The sequence below is a fragment of the Andrena cerasifolii genome, chromosome 2 (genome assembly GCF_050908995.1).
Source record: "Andrena cerasifolii isolate SP2316 chromosome 2, iyAndCera1_principal, whole genome shotgun sequence".
NCBI lineage: Eukaryota > Metazoa > Arthropoda > Insecta > Hymenoptera > Andrenidae > Andrena > Andrena cerasifolii.
In genome coordinates, this window is record NC_135119.1 from 10,540,136 (window position 1) to 10,555,088 (window position 14,953).

Below are 14,953 nucleotides of genomic sequence, written 5' to 3' on the forward strand. Positions count from 1 at the left end.
AAATAGCACGCCAAGGACTGCACGTGGAACACTACAAAACTTAACAATCAATTTCCTGTAACTAAACTCGTAGAAATATCAATTCCCCTGCAGGAAGTGTAGTGGACTCGTGTCAGACAGCCTTTCGACAACACTTTTGGTACAGCAACCCTCAAATCGGGTAGCTCTAAAAAGAAAATTAGATTTTGAAACAAATTCCTCTGGCAACTATTGCAGAACTGGTGTTGTTCTCGGGCAAAGTGGCTTGGAGAGCTTTAATTGCCCACTTTAAGATGGACTCTGCCTGAGAATAATAACTTTTATACAGTAGGTGCTAGAGGAATTTGTTTTAAAATCTAGCTTTGTGGACAAAGCTGCCCCCTTTGAGGGTACATCGGGGTTACCACGAATCTTGCGTCATCAATCGTCACAACAGTACCATTCCAAAGTGATCACTCAAAGTCACGATTAACTCCTAACTGCTGAGGTGGGGTCTCATGGGATTAATGTACCTACTAACTGAGGGTCTTGGATGCTACGTGGCAAGGAAACAGGCAAACTTATACTCTGTGTATGGAAATAAAAATTAGTTTGTTAGTCCCCACCATACCACTTAAGTGACAAATTTTCCAGCTTATTAGTGAAGACTTCAGGGGGCTATATTAACATTCGCTCATTAAGCGAGACCTATAGTAAGTAAAAGTTCTTTAAAACGTAAAAGAAAGTTTAAACTAGTTTTGCTCGAAATTTTTGATTTCTCATAAATCTGAACGAACGGAGGTTCGGGTCGCCTTAAAAAAATTACAGGATGCGTAGAACAGATGCCAGTTCCCATGGAACCTCTAATACAGTAGGTGGAAATTCGAGATTTCCATTTAAAAAATGAAGAAGACACGGTTTCTTAGTAGCGCACAAACAAGGGAACTACTTAAGCAGTTGTGAGAAAAAGCTTTCTTCTTTTACTTTTTTCTTTTTGTGGGTTTCGAAGTGACTTAGGAGGACTAAGTAGGCAATCTTTTTCCTTGGAAAAAACTGTCTTCTTTATTTCTCTATTATTTTTGTTGACTTCAAAGTGACTTAGAGGGACCAGGGAATTATTTTCCGTGGAAAAAAGCTTTCTTTTTTATTTCTGTTTGCTTCGACGTGACTTCAGAGGACTAGGCAGTGTTTTTTTTTTCGTGAAAAAAACTTCCTCATTTATTTTATGTAATTTTTTCTATTTGTTGGCTTCGATGGGCCTTAAGGAGACAAGGCAATCATTTTCCGCGAAAGAAAACTCTTTATATTTAAAACAATTCTTTTATCCTTTTTATATCACTTGAAGATCAGACAATATGCATATCAATGCCCAACACGAGCCAGCCCCAGTCTCTAGATCCATAGCTACCTTCCAGACGAAGCATCGACCTGTCCTATAAGTCGCCGTCCCTGTGACGTCAATCGACCGTACGCCCGATTAAAAATGCAACGAAGTCGCGCGTCGAGAGGGCGAATTTCAATCCCGACGCGAGACAATGCGATCGAACGAGGAAGGAATTCGAATGCTCCGCGCAGCGGGTCTAAATACGTCTGCACGGTGAAAGATACCTCTCCGTCGTGACGCGTCGCCGCGAAGCAGAAATAAAAGGGAAATGTGGCCGCTATTTCATACACACCGCCGTCGAGGACAGGCTGGTGGATGCATTTTCGTTGCTCCCGTTTTTAGGGAGAATTCGGTTACGTCCCAGAAGGGAGGGCTGCGGTTCGGCTCACCAAGAAGCCGTGGATGGTTGCGTGGCACGAGGAAATAATTTTCCTCGACGAAAATGTGTGTCCCGGTCGCGTGAATCCGCGATCCTCGGCGTCAGTCACGTGACCTGCGACGACTTGCGACGCGATAGGAATACTTGAGTCGTTTCCTGCCAGGCTGACTCGAGACACTATTTTTAATATAATTCGTCGACTACTTAGAACCCCTAACTGTGTCGTTGTTATTATTATTACTACTACTACCACTACTGCGTTGCTGAATGCACCGTTGAATTCTGAACGAAGCCGAGAACCAGCAGAATAATTATATATCGAAAGGAACTGAATACTTCCAATTTGTAAAGAATTAATTTCGAAAGCCCATCAAGCACAGTGCACACGGTACACCAAAGAATCCCCTCAAACAATGTTGCTCGCGGTCTTTGAACGCTTTGAAGTGAAAACTGCGAGCACCAATCGACGTCAATCAGCTTTCAATGGACCCCCCCCCCCCCCCTAACGACATCATAATTTCGCAGTTCGCGTTAATCTACACCCGAGAGGAAAATTAATGGAGTCTAAAAACAGTCACGGCTGTAGCCGTCGGTGCTCCAACATCGATTACAAACGACTCCCCCCCACTCTCTGTTGCCACAAAAGCAAGCTGATCAGATATTCCCAGTGTGCTTCCCCAGTGTCGAGGCACGGTAATTCCAACGAAAATCCCTGCAAATGAATCAACGAGTGCGCTCCATTCTTCCACGAGCGCGTGGTCGTTGGACGCAACGCACGCGATATTAAATCCGGGGGTGAAAAGCGTGGCAGGGACCCCGGTGTTCGCAATTCGCGCTCGCGTTGAATCGCTAAGCTCGATTATATAAAAATCGAGCGAGGCAAATGATATTCCCAGGGCCTCGGGTCCCACGGCGATTCAAAGTCCACGGGGATGATCGATCGTTGCATAATGGGGGGCGGGGGTGGTTTCATTGGGACGCTTGTAAGGGGTTTTTTCGAGAACTGCAAGAGTTTATTGGATTGGGGAGGAAGAACTGTGTAAACTGGTTGGAATATGTGTTTAGAGGGGGTTGATTAAGTGGCTAATGATTAGTGTCTCCGTTATTGGGTTGGCAACTAACAAGGAGAGTATTTTAGGTGTCCGCCTCCGATCATTTTGATTTTTGGATATGTTACAGAGGACCGAAATTTTTGATTTCTGATTAACTGTTTATGCCAATATTAGCAATTGATTAAATTCATTCGCATAGATCCATCCTTCGTGATTAAAAAAAATATACGCAAGTCCATACCTTCAATAATTTAGGATTAGGTCATTAAAATTAATATCCGTAAGCGGGTTTCGTAAAAATCACCGAAAGCAGGTAACTTTGAAGATTTCTATTTTTTTCAACAATGCCGAATCTGCAAAAATGACGACTTAACCCTCCCTAATTTCAAACGGACTACCATATATTTCAATATCATGAAAATCCGAGACATCGAGGATTTCAGAAAAGTATCGTGTCTGCTTCTATCTTCCACGCCGAACGCAATGCACTCCAAACTCCCTTTGATGTGCGAAAGAAAACCTCACTCAATGTAGTGAAAGAAATGTACGCTAGATGGTGCTGCTCGCGCGAATATGCGGGGAGCGCCTCTCGTAGCGGCTCCCGGCGCGTACAGCGCCGCCATACGGGCAGGGATAAAACAAATCTCCTGGGAACAGTTTCCTCAAGAGAGTTTCCTCTGGGCATCACTGTTCCTGGCAACTCCGGCCAAAGCCCACGACTCTGTCGCTAAACTACCCTGGACTCCAGTGCGCTTGCCTTACAGTTCTCGTGCACCAGCGTTGCTACCTTCGCGACCGATTACCCAAAAGTGGTGGACCAAGAACCTCCTGCCTGCTGAAACTAGAGGGATCTTCCAACTGCATTTAAAAAATTACGGTCAGTATACTGGTATGCACAAAGTGTTTGGATAAAAGAACTGAGATGGCGCAGTGTACGTAGCACTTAGACTGATCGAGAGCGAAAAATCCTTACTTAACTTCGTTTGAACACGACTTTAACGGGTCGACGCGCAACGGTGGACCGCGTGCCGTACGAGACGCATGAGTGTGATTTCAGCTGCGCAGAGTAGTCGGCTGGCAATGCGCGCTGTTGCACGTGTTTAAGCCAGCCTTTATGAATTTGCAGTACTAGGAAATAATTACTGTATCACTCTGAAATTTACGCAGCACGCAGAATTTTCATAGCGATATGATTGGTGAAATGATTCGTGGTAAAGTTGTTGTTCAGCATGATGTTTGAACCCTCAGCGATTTCGATGACCTCAGCATGTGTTTATCTTTAACATATCTTTCTCCTATACATGTAACCGGCCGTGAGAAATATTTTACGAGGGGGGTCGGCAAAAGCGCGATAAACACAGCGTAAACCCTTCGACTACAATATCGCGCGAGAGTCGTTGTACGTCGATCGGGCCAAACGTAAACAGCAGGGGTCAACCGAAACGTGAAATGGCCCGAGGCGTGACAAACCTCTGGTGTTGATTATGCTCCGGCCGTCGGAACTTAAATCGTAGGGCGAGGAGTTAAATATAATTCCAAACTATGTTTTACAATAATATGATAATATATCGTACAAAAGACTCGGAGGGCTTCCACAGTGGCGGCCAGCGTATCGCAAAGACCGTACCAGAGGCCTAGTGGCGAAGTCGTAGCCATTGTTATGATATGGGACGGACCTTCTCGCGCATGCGCGTCGTTTGCAGTAATGTAATGTATGTAAGGTACCCGATTTTATCAAAACTTGTAGTATACTGACGCTAAAATCGCCACGCATGCATGAGAAAATCCGTCCCATATCTCATCACTGATCGTAGCGTCCTTCGGACCTGGGGTTCCCCACGTACTCCCGCGCAAACGGTCCCAGCCAGTGTGTTTGGGCTTCCGGGGGATAAGCCGCTGTTCCGGGACGCCACTCGAATATGCGTTCAACGGATTTTCTTACACGGCGGTCGCCTTAATTTCGAAGATATTCGCAAAAACTTTGGCACAATTTTTCCCGTGTATTTGAACGGGTTTTTTTTTTAACAGCTTTACCACGGCCCCCCTTCTCTACAGTATTTCCGTTGATTTATTCCGGCACAACGCATTCGACTTTGTAACTTTCCCCGGGTATTAGTAAATATTAACGAACCGATGCGAGTCCTAAACTCCCCTAGATGCTAAAAATGAGACTTGCGATTACAAGCGTCGCTCTGTCGAAAAGAAACACGAATGTTACGCGCCATCGAGCGATGCTCCTCTTGCAAACAGCAAGTTGAAGTAAAGATTTTTGCGAATATCTCGGAAAGTAGGAACGATGGTTACATGTGTAGGGATAAGTTGGTCAAAATGGCCACCTTGACAACGGCGAAGGACATGCTAATCGACAAGTTTACCTGCTTCGTATCCAACTTGTTTTGATCAAGATAGTGAGCTACACATTTCAATAATAAATAAATTTCGCAATAAATATTTTCAATGCTGTATATGTATTACATAAATGACGCAAGTGCATCTGCAAGCTTCTCCCGTCCTATGAACCCCGAAGACAAACTTATGGTAGAGAAAGAGACCCTGTGCAAATCAGTTTACTTAATTTCGAATTAACGCTTTCGGTACATAGAGTCGAACATGCCCCGTACACCCCGTGCGGAAATCCCCCATTCGTATTCCACAACAATGCACACTGAACGCCCATAAGCGTTCCCCGCACTGGAGTGAATGGCTCTGATCGAACACTTAGCACTCAAAGTACCAGTTAATATCAGCCAACCCCTGTATTAATTTCTCTTACGTTATTTCTGTCTGTAGGTTGTCTTAGACACTTGACCCCCCCCCCCCCCGCGTTAAAGTACCATGGGCAAACTGTTGCTGGGGCTGACTCTACTCGCTTTTCCAAGCGGAGTGCTGCTATGCAATGTAGGACCAAATCTGACCGACACCGCTAACTCGACCTTGGTGTCCTTGAACGAGACGGAAGTAAGGAACAGCCGTGTGAGTCGCGCGTCTGCAGGTACGCATTCTAAGTCAAGAGTGTTTGCATGATAAATTCAAGTACAATTGTGAAAAAAAGAGTTGTGTGGTATAAAGTGAATGGTGGTCGCTTTTCCGCCCTTAACACTTCGAGTCAGGCATTGTAGTCACTCAAATGCTGGTACTGGTACAGCAGTAGTCAGAAGAAGGTTCGAAAGGTGAGTCGAGAAAAAAATAATATGATTATGCAAAATGAGACTGAAACACTTTACTCTGTAATATGTTCAGAAATATCCTTTACTTTGAATAACTGTTATGTCAGAGGATATATCAGCTGCCATATTAGTTCTATAACCGTTATTTTTTAGGTTCTACAGACGTTTCAAAGCGGTTATAGAACCGATTCTTGTAGCGTTTGTACAGAATTTTACGATAAATGAAATCACAACATATTACAGTCGTAGATCAATGTGTATAAGGAAAATTGTTTAAAAATGATCGCACCAGATTAAGTAGTTCACGCTTAGAGTTGTGTTATTCATTGAATAAGGATGGACCTACCTGAACCTTGCATTCATTTGTTTTATGCATTTTAGACTCTGAAAGAAATAAATAAATAAAAAAAAACAAAATTCGTACAAGAGTATAAAAATTCAGATCATTTTTAACGATAAAAAAATGAAGAAAAAAAGAAAGCGGAATATTTTTCCTCGACGAGATCTAGTTGCCGGCGCTAAAGGGTTGAAATACTTCAATATTCTCAATTTTAAAAATCCATTCAAAGAGGAGTCTGTGTTCCGCGAAAAGAATTGGCTTAAAAGTATCTCGATATAAAATTACCAGACTAATTAATATCCAGTGGGCTCGAAGAGTTAATAACAATCATCAACAGGCCACTCTGCTAAAGAACAGAGAAACAAATCTGCCCTCGGACAGAATTAATCGCATCTTAGGATTACTCGTGTGCAGTGACATCTGTGTATTCAACACACTTATTAGATTATCTCTACCCGACTCCTTCTTTTTCCTCAATTCGTACCACGCACGACTACTGAACGCGATAAGTCTGCACCATTTCGATGTTTGCAATGGTTCAATTAACGCACTGTCAGCGCAAGGAGCACGGACATGGAGATGGATAAACTTCACGAAGAGGGACTTATTCTTCCAGACTCTATGCGGTCAACAACGCGCGGGGGGTGCGTGAATCACATGTGGAGGACCGACTATGTGATCACTGCGGACATGGGAGCCTACAAGCTGCACACGCGCTCGCTGGATTGGTACCAGGCACGGAAATCCTGCACGGAAGAAGGAGGCAAGCATTATCTCTGTTTAGGCACTTCGAAATCTCAGTTCTGCGATCCAAGTGACCATTAATAACCCCCTTCGGTTCACCCGTGTAGAGCACCCAAATTCCTCTTCTTGTTAAATACTTAATCATTCTTCCAGCCCAAAATATCTCCCTCCTTTAATTTCCCACCATTCAACTTTCTTTACAGCACCCCCACGAAGAAAATCCCAGGCGTAACTTAATTCGAACCTCTGCAAATTCGATCCAGACATTCATGCTACAGTGTTTTAATAGAGGATTCCCCATTGTTGATTAGGTCAATTGGTCATCATAAACTCGCAAGAGGAGGCGACTATGTTGCAGAGGTGGCTTCGTACAGAGTCGCGTGTCACCGGCACTTGGCTAGGTGTTCACGATCTATTCGTGGAGGGCGAATGGGTGACGTTGGCAGGCGAAACGCTGGAAGCGGCTGGCTACGATAAGTGGCAGAAGGGTGAGCCTAACAATCTTGGATTCTTACGCGGCGAACACTGCGGGTACCTCGGCAAGTACGCGGATGGAATCAATGACGAAGATTGCTACATCGACAGTCCTTACTTCTGTAAGATTTACATATGCTGAACCACCGGCGGCCATCTTTGGTGGAGCTTGCCCAGCATGAATGCCCGAAGCGTCAAGGAAATTGTGTGAGAAATGTCGACCATGTCTGAGAATTACAATAAAATATTTCGCCGTTGCAACTTATCTGGAATTTTTGTTCTTCAGTGAGTTCTTGAATGGAATCGTTATTAAGCCAAGCTCACCCCTTCTGTCCCGCCTAAGAGAGTGGCTCGACGTCGAGGCCTCGAGGAACTCATCGACCTGGCAAAAAGCGACGCTCCTTCGAGTGTCTCGCGGATCCATTAGAATCATTGCACCTCCGTTCGTAAAATATTTGACGACACTCGCGAATTCAAGCCCCCGCCAGCGGCAAGCTGCCGTGTCGGCTGGACAAATGTTTGCCATCGCGTGAAATTAACGTTTAGACACTCGATTAATTCACCCCCGCGAAGGGCTAACAGCGAAGTGAATCTCGTGTATTCAGCGTTTCCTTGGAATCTCATTTTCGCGAGGCTCCATTCGCGCGGTAATGGATTCTGCGAGCTCCGCGGGGCAGAAATTCTGATTACCCTGTCGGCGCTCCTTTTTTTGGGACCGCTTTTAATGGTATATTAAAATACAGTATCGCCGCGCGAGTATTAGGACACCTGCTTTGTGTAGAATGATTGTAAAAAGCATTGCAAATTTATCGAAGAATTTCGCTTCAGTTGGTGTTTTAAATTAAAAGCAGCGAAAGGTACCGAATATCGCATTTTCTGCAAATACAGCTGGTGTCCTATTACTTATGGACAGCAGTCTATGTAGACGGTACAATGAACCACTCACCGAAGAATAGCATGCAAATCGATGGTCCTCGAGGTGTACTCACCTGAAACAAAAAGAAGGTAATGGTTTAGTAATATGTTCGCTACCACGGTGGAATTTAAGGTTCGACAAAGAACTTGAGAATTCGAGGAAAAAGCAGTGACGGATTTAAGGAAAAAGGCCCAGGTGGCAAACGTTCTGGGACACCCTGTATACATAACAGAATTACAAATAAAATGCGCGTGTGGTATGCAAATTATGAGAAACAAAAATACAATATAGTTTGGATAAGATCAATTTCTTTTTTTTTTTTGAAGATTGGGCACTGGGTGCCTTCTGGGCCCCTCGTCTATCCAATGCAGAAATTGACAATAAACAACTTTACATAAATGTTCATTAGTGTTGGGAGATAGCTCGCAAAGGCTCGCGCGACTTGAAGGGGCATTTTTCAAAACCTTGGTCCCATCGAAGTGTTAAACCACGATGAGACAAAAATATCGTGTCTCACATATTTTATTGTTTTTTTAATTAATTCGTGATCAGTTTCATGAAACTAAACTCTAATGAAACAAGTTCGTGATATATTTTCAAAACTCTAATCAGGCCCTGTCCAGCGTAGGGGCCCCTCACGCGTCTGCTTCCCCTTCCAACCTTCCTTTCCAGCAGCGTGACTCCTCGTCAAGGAAACCTCGCGACGCTGAAAAGGAGACTGTGACATTTCCGTAGACAAGGAAGCTCAGCCGCCAAGCGCGACGCCGACGTTCACTGCTACTTTGAATCGGCCGCGTCTGTGCGCCATGCCAACGGCGGACGATGGTGGGGGCTTTTGCCTCCCGGGAGGCAAGTTGGACAGCGCTGATGACAAGTCTTTCGCGACTATTTCCATAATTTACATTTTTTTAGTTGTCGCTGAGATTTTTGTCTCGTGATAGAAAAGTCTCGCGTGAAACCTCGTCGTGGGTTTGCACCTTTAAGGTTTACGATGGCCCCCTAAAAATTGATCGAAAAGTAGCACTGCCATATTAAATTACAAAAAAAGTCGAGTTTGCTTTAAATTCCTCGAACTTCCATTCTTGCCAAATGCATTAACATTGTCTGCGTTATAAATGAATAATTCTAATGGACAGCGAAGAGAATTCACTTTTGGGGTAGGAATGGCAATTATGAAGAGATGAAGAGGGGCGCTCAGTATGAACGTTCAAAAAGCCGCAGCGGTGGCTTTAACGATTGGCTGCCATGCTCGTGTACCAGAACACCTGACCGATATTTACGGGGCCCGATAATCCAGCGGCGCGTAAAATGTCATAAAATATCGCGTCTCCGATGGTAAATACGAGGGGAAAACGGAATCGAGTCGGGTGGAATTTACATTTCACGTGCGGGATGTGTAAAGAAGCGACAGCTTGAAAAATGTTTTAAAAAAGAAAAATGTACCTTCGGATTAAAATTCAAAATCATTTCTCCTCTCTACATGTTCCTCTCAAAAAATGGATAAAAAGTCCAACACAAACTACAACCAATTGCAAACGAGCCATTTAAAAAAAAAAAAAAAAAACACTGACCAAAAGCCTCTTTCAGATGAAAAACGTATAACATTCACCGTGTGCGGGAATCCTCCACATGCATTTCCTAGCCATATCCACTGAACGCCCATTGGCGTTTCCCGCACAGCCTGAACACTCATACTCGGAGGGAGAAACCTTTCGTCATCCAAAATATTTTCAAACTACCACTAAAATTATTTCGAAGTTTCTCCACACCTTTCTATATCATTTCTGTATAACTAACCTACCCTCTTCCCAAGAATACTAAGTCTCCAATTTTACTTTAAATTCTACAAAACTAAAATAGATTTCTTCCACCCAGTGCGCACTTTTATTTAGTACTCGTCACTGGGAAATCAATAAAAACAGCCCTCGTAAACATTGCATCAGTGCATTCATAATCGAGCAGAAAGCACGCTGCAAAATAAAAAAGGGTCGGGGGGGGCGGTGGCGGTGGAGGGAAAAAGGGGAAAAAGTAGATGCATCCGCGTGACGTGTTTGCCAATGGAATTTTCGTTCTGAATAAATTTTCGTGGTAACGAAGGACGGGACAGAGGCGGGTGCAGTTCGACGGGGCTAACAACGTGACGATTTCGTCAACGGGCCCGCGAGAGCGAGGCATTAAAAAAGTTCCGTCTGCCGTTCGTTAAAATAAAGAGCGGCATTTCGTTTAATGCGCTTTTCGGTCTCCGTTTTACTTTTTCTTCCATTTTTTTTCCTTTTCCCGTTTTCACCTTTTTCCACGGGAGACTGTAATGGATTTCCCGACCAACTGTCCTTTATAAAAATGAATACGCAGTTTAATGTTTTTTCACTGGCCGTTGTCGGCTCAACGGATACGTTGAATGCTCCTCTGCGATTTATCGCGTTGTAGTACCCACCACGTTCTTTCCCTGAATTTTCTGAAGATTTAGATTCTTCGGAGAATTTCGAAGTTTTCTGAGGGATGGATTTGAAGTTCAGGGCTCTGCGTGTAGTACTAAGGTTTTAGTTACATGCTAGGTATTTTGCGTTTAGTAAGTACTATATTATTAGATAACTGAGCGTTCTGAAAGTAATGGTACGGTTTTCAAAGCTAGAATCTTCGAACGTGGTAGTAGATTCGTTTTTCAGTGGTGGAATATGCAGAATGTTGTACTCTGTTCTGCAGGTATTTTGCACGTAGTGTTACGTTTTGTAGTTATTTTGCATGTAATATTACGTTTTATAGGTTTTTTGCACGTAGTACTACGTTTTGTACGTAATTTGCAAATAGTACTATGCTTCGTAGGTATTTTGCACGTAGTACTACGTTTTGTAAGTATTTTGCAAGTGGCACTATATTTTGCAGATATTTTGCAAGTAGTACTACGTTTTGTAAGTATTTTGCAAGTGGCACTATGTTTTGCAGAGATTTTGCAAATAGTACTATGCTTCGCAGGTATTTTGCACGCAGTACTACGTTTTATAGGTATTTTGCACGTAGTACTATGTTTTGTACGTAATTTGCAAATAGTACTATCCTTCGTAGGTATTTTGCACGTAGTACTACGTTTTGTAAGTATTTTGCACGTAGTACATACTATATTTTGCAGATATTTTGCAAGTAGTACTACGCTTTGTAAGTATTTTGCAAGTGGCACTATGTTTTGCAGAGATTTTGCACGTAGTACTACGTTCTGTAGTTATTTTGCATGTAGTATTACGTTTTATAGGTATTTTGCACGTAGTACTATGTTTTGTACGTAATTTGCAAATAGTACTATGCTTCGTAGGTATTTTGCACGTAGTACTACGTTTTATAAGTATTTTGCACGTAGTACTACGTTTTATAAGTATTTTGCACGTAGTACACACTATATTTTGCAGATATTTTGCAAGTAGTACTACGCTTTGTAAGTATTTTGCAAGTGGTACTATGTTTTGCAGAGATTTTGCACGTAGTACTACGTTCTGTAGTTATTTTGCATGTAGTATTACGTTTTATAGGTATTCTGCATGTAGTACTACGTTTTGTACGTAATTTGCAAATAGTAATATGCTTCGTAGGTGTTTTGCACGTCGTGCTACGTTTTGTAAGTATTTTGCACGTAGTACTACGCTCCTGAATAACTAAGTATTCTAAACTCAGTCCTGCGTTTCCAAACACTAGACTCATAGAACGTGGTATATACTACATTTCTCAGTGGTTAAATATTTAGAACGAAGGTAATGCATACTACGTTATTGCCTACTATAAGCTTTCAGAAAGTGTTGCAGTAAGCTTTGCCTAAAGCTCACGCACGTACCAGTACGTTAACAGAGAAATTTGAATACACAGAAACTAAAGGCAAACCAGTCTTTATTATCACAATTTCGTAAGCGCAGAAATTAACACTCACGAAAGAAGCTTTCCAACACGTGTAATCAATCACACGTTATTACGCACATCCCCCCCCCCCCCATTCTACCCCGGTATGAATACTTTAGACGAATCCGAAACACGCAGAGAGAACACATGGTTTTTTAATTTCGCCTGGTCACTGGAAACTTTGCGGACATACTCGCGCGCGTTCGTTACCTCCTCGTAATTTATTTATCACCAGCGTCCGCGCGCATCATCCAACCTGAATGCTCCCACCCCCTCCCCCGCCCCTCATTCATATCCCGAGGCGTTGGGGAATTTTTAATCAAAGCAGCCCGCGCGTCACAGCCCCCCACCCCTTGCACGATTGCATAATTATTGAGACGCGACCCGTACCATTCGTGACCATTTAGCCCCATACCAAATCAAAAATCAAGTCAGAGTGACAGATTATCCAGCGAATAATTCTTCAACAATGTGCTGAAATGAAAATTGTGTGCTAGTTGACTCGGTAAAAGTTAATGAAAAATTATAAAAATTCCCCTAATAGAGATCCATTTTCAACTGTTTTTGAGGGATTTGCGTGACTCGCATTTTGTTCAATAATTTATGAATTAAATCTGTTGACTTCAGATCAGCTAATAAATATTTTCTGATTATTATTAATATTGTGTGATTTATTTTACAACAACAGCATCAAATGCGGATTCAATGGGAGATTTTCAGTTGTCTCTAGACTTTAGAATAATGGCGAAAGTATATGGTCCCATGTCCAGCAATTAGGGGTTGCAAAATATCGAATATTCTGATTAGAGGCTTCCTCCACTCCTGAAACTGAAGATAAATAGCTATCCTCTTCCTTAGATAACATTTTTTATACCCCATTTTGCCCCGTGGCGTATAACCGATGGAACGTAAGGCGAGTTTGCAAAGAGTTCCCCACCCCCTGCTGGCTTCTTTCAATGACACGGATATAAATTGGCGCGGTAGGTTAATTTCATGGCCGGCGATCGTCAAAGGGTTCGTCCTTTCAGACCCGTTCTTTCTTGTTCCTCGTTTTATTAGTTGAAATCTGACGTAATCCCTTCCACGAGGTGAAGCAATTACAGTAGTGTTCTCCTGATACCAATAGAACGAGAAGAAAATAATGTTACGATTCATTGCATCGCGGGGCAACCTTAATTAACAACCCCGCTCCCTTCATCGATCGTTTGTATTTACATTTCTAGAAATCGCGAAAAATAAGCAGAAACAGTGGAGCAACCCAAAGTTTCAGTAGTATGGACTAGAATAAATCAGACAGTAGTGCAACGCGAGTTTCACGCTGCCAAATTATTCTCAACAAGCTCAACTTTTCAGTCTACCATTCTGCCAAACTCTCATGCCCAATTATTCCGCTAATGAACTTACAAATATGAATCTTGTACACAGCTGTGCGTAAACCGCCGATGGGCGTTCCTCGACCACGCTCAACAGACGTAATTGCTAGATTTCCGCACACGGCCTACGCTCGCCGATTTCTATTCAAAACCGAAATGATTAATGTCCATTTACAAGTGCACTAGGTGGAAACAGCTCAATTTCCTCTAACTTCCCGCGCCCCTACACTCGCCCCGTAACACTGGCGCAACGAGGAACCCGAACTACCTCCAAACGATTCTCCAAAGTATTAAACAGCCAATCAAACTTCCCCTTCAAGGCCTGCTTCGCTAAAAAGGAAGAAGAAGAAGAAGAAACCCACAAAGGGGCGCTGATCACAAGAAAAGAAGGAAACCCTCGGATAAGCCCGCTGACGTCTTCCTCTCAGACTCGAATGGAGCTCGTTGAAAGGGCGGCAGTGAAGGGGTGGGGACAGAGAGGGGGGTAGGAAAGTTCCAGAATAGGCTAGGGCTACTCAACGGGGCGCACACAAGCCGTGGGGAGTTGAAAACGCGCGTTTATCTATCCCCCTCGTCGTCGGTGGTCCCTTTTATCAGCAGGCGCGACCGAGGCTCGCGACATCAGCGCGAGCAAAAAAGCTCCGATGCCAGGGGGTGAGGGAGGGAGGAGCCAGAGGGGAAGGTCCGCGGGAGAACGGAAGTATCAAGTTTTAACGAGGTCCCCCGTGTTCGGGTACACGACTCTGAGGGACACTTCGCAGACACAAAGACGTTGGCTGCAGAGCCCGCCCAGAGCACGTTTCTCGGGGGGGTTGAAAAGTGTTCCACTGCGAGATACACTGGCCTCTGCCCTTTTCAAATAGGGTGGTGGGGCTTGGGAGCTGGAACGGACAGGATTGGGCAGCATTGAACAGTGGATATAGGCCTTTTGGGGACTTGTAGTTTGGGAAGATTCAAGGGGGGTGAATGTAGTAGTGGCTGGTTTTTGGAACTGCAAGTGGATTGACAGTATTGTGGGAATGAAAGTTCTTTGTGAACGAGTGCAACGTTTCTGAGTAAGCTAGAGTTTTAAACGTGGCTGAAAGGTGTTTGGGAGTTCTGTTTTATAAAAAAAATTCATGGCGATATTCTTCTGTTTCTCTTGCAGTTAAGTTCATTTATACAGTAGCGGATAAAAAAGTCAACACTTTTTCGATCCACTCTACCTCTATTATTTTTTAACATCAACTCAAAACGGCAGCATGTGCCCAATATATATATTCTGATAGAGAATTTAAAACTGTA

The 14,953-nt window shown here is 43.4% G+C and overlaps 3 protein-coding genes across 6 annotated transcripts in view; 2 read left to right on the forward strand and 1 right to left on the reverse strand.

The window, feature by feature from the left end:
* The window catches only part of LOC143378472 (hemolymph lipopolysaccharide-binding protein-like), a 59,970-nt gene extending 52,207 nt beyond the window's left edge, over positions 1-7,763 (forward strand). For both annotated transcript variants that reach the window (XM_076830215.1, XM_076830217.1), the window contains 3 exons: positions 5,564-5,765; positions 6,897-7,043; positions 7,336-7,763. In XM_076830215.1, coding sequence (XP_076686330.1) covers positions 5,609-5,765; positions 6,897-7,043; positions 7,336-7,640 — 609 coding nt within the window. In that variant the 5' untranslated portion in view covers positions 5,564-5,608 and the 3' untranslated portion in view covers positions 7,641-7,763. The remainder of the gene's footprint in view (positions 1-5,563; positions 5,766-6,896; positions 7,044-7,335) is intronic.
* Positions 1-14,953, reverse strand: part of Btk29a (tyrosine-protein kinase Btk29A) — a 197,235-nt gene that overhangs the window by 111,639 nt on the left and 70,643 nt on the right. The window lies entirely within an intron of this gene.
* LOC143366496 (salivary C-type lectin 2-like) overlaps positions 3,498-14,953 on the forward strand; it is a 120,467-nt gene continuing 109,011 nt past the window's right edge. The window contains exon 1 of the mRNA XM_076807610.1: positions 3,498-3,650. The gene's annotated coding sequence lies outside the window, so the exon portion shown is untranslated. The remainder of the gene's footprint in view (positions 3,651-14,953) is intronic.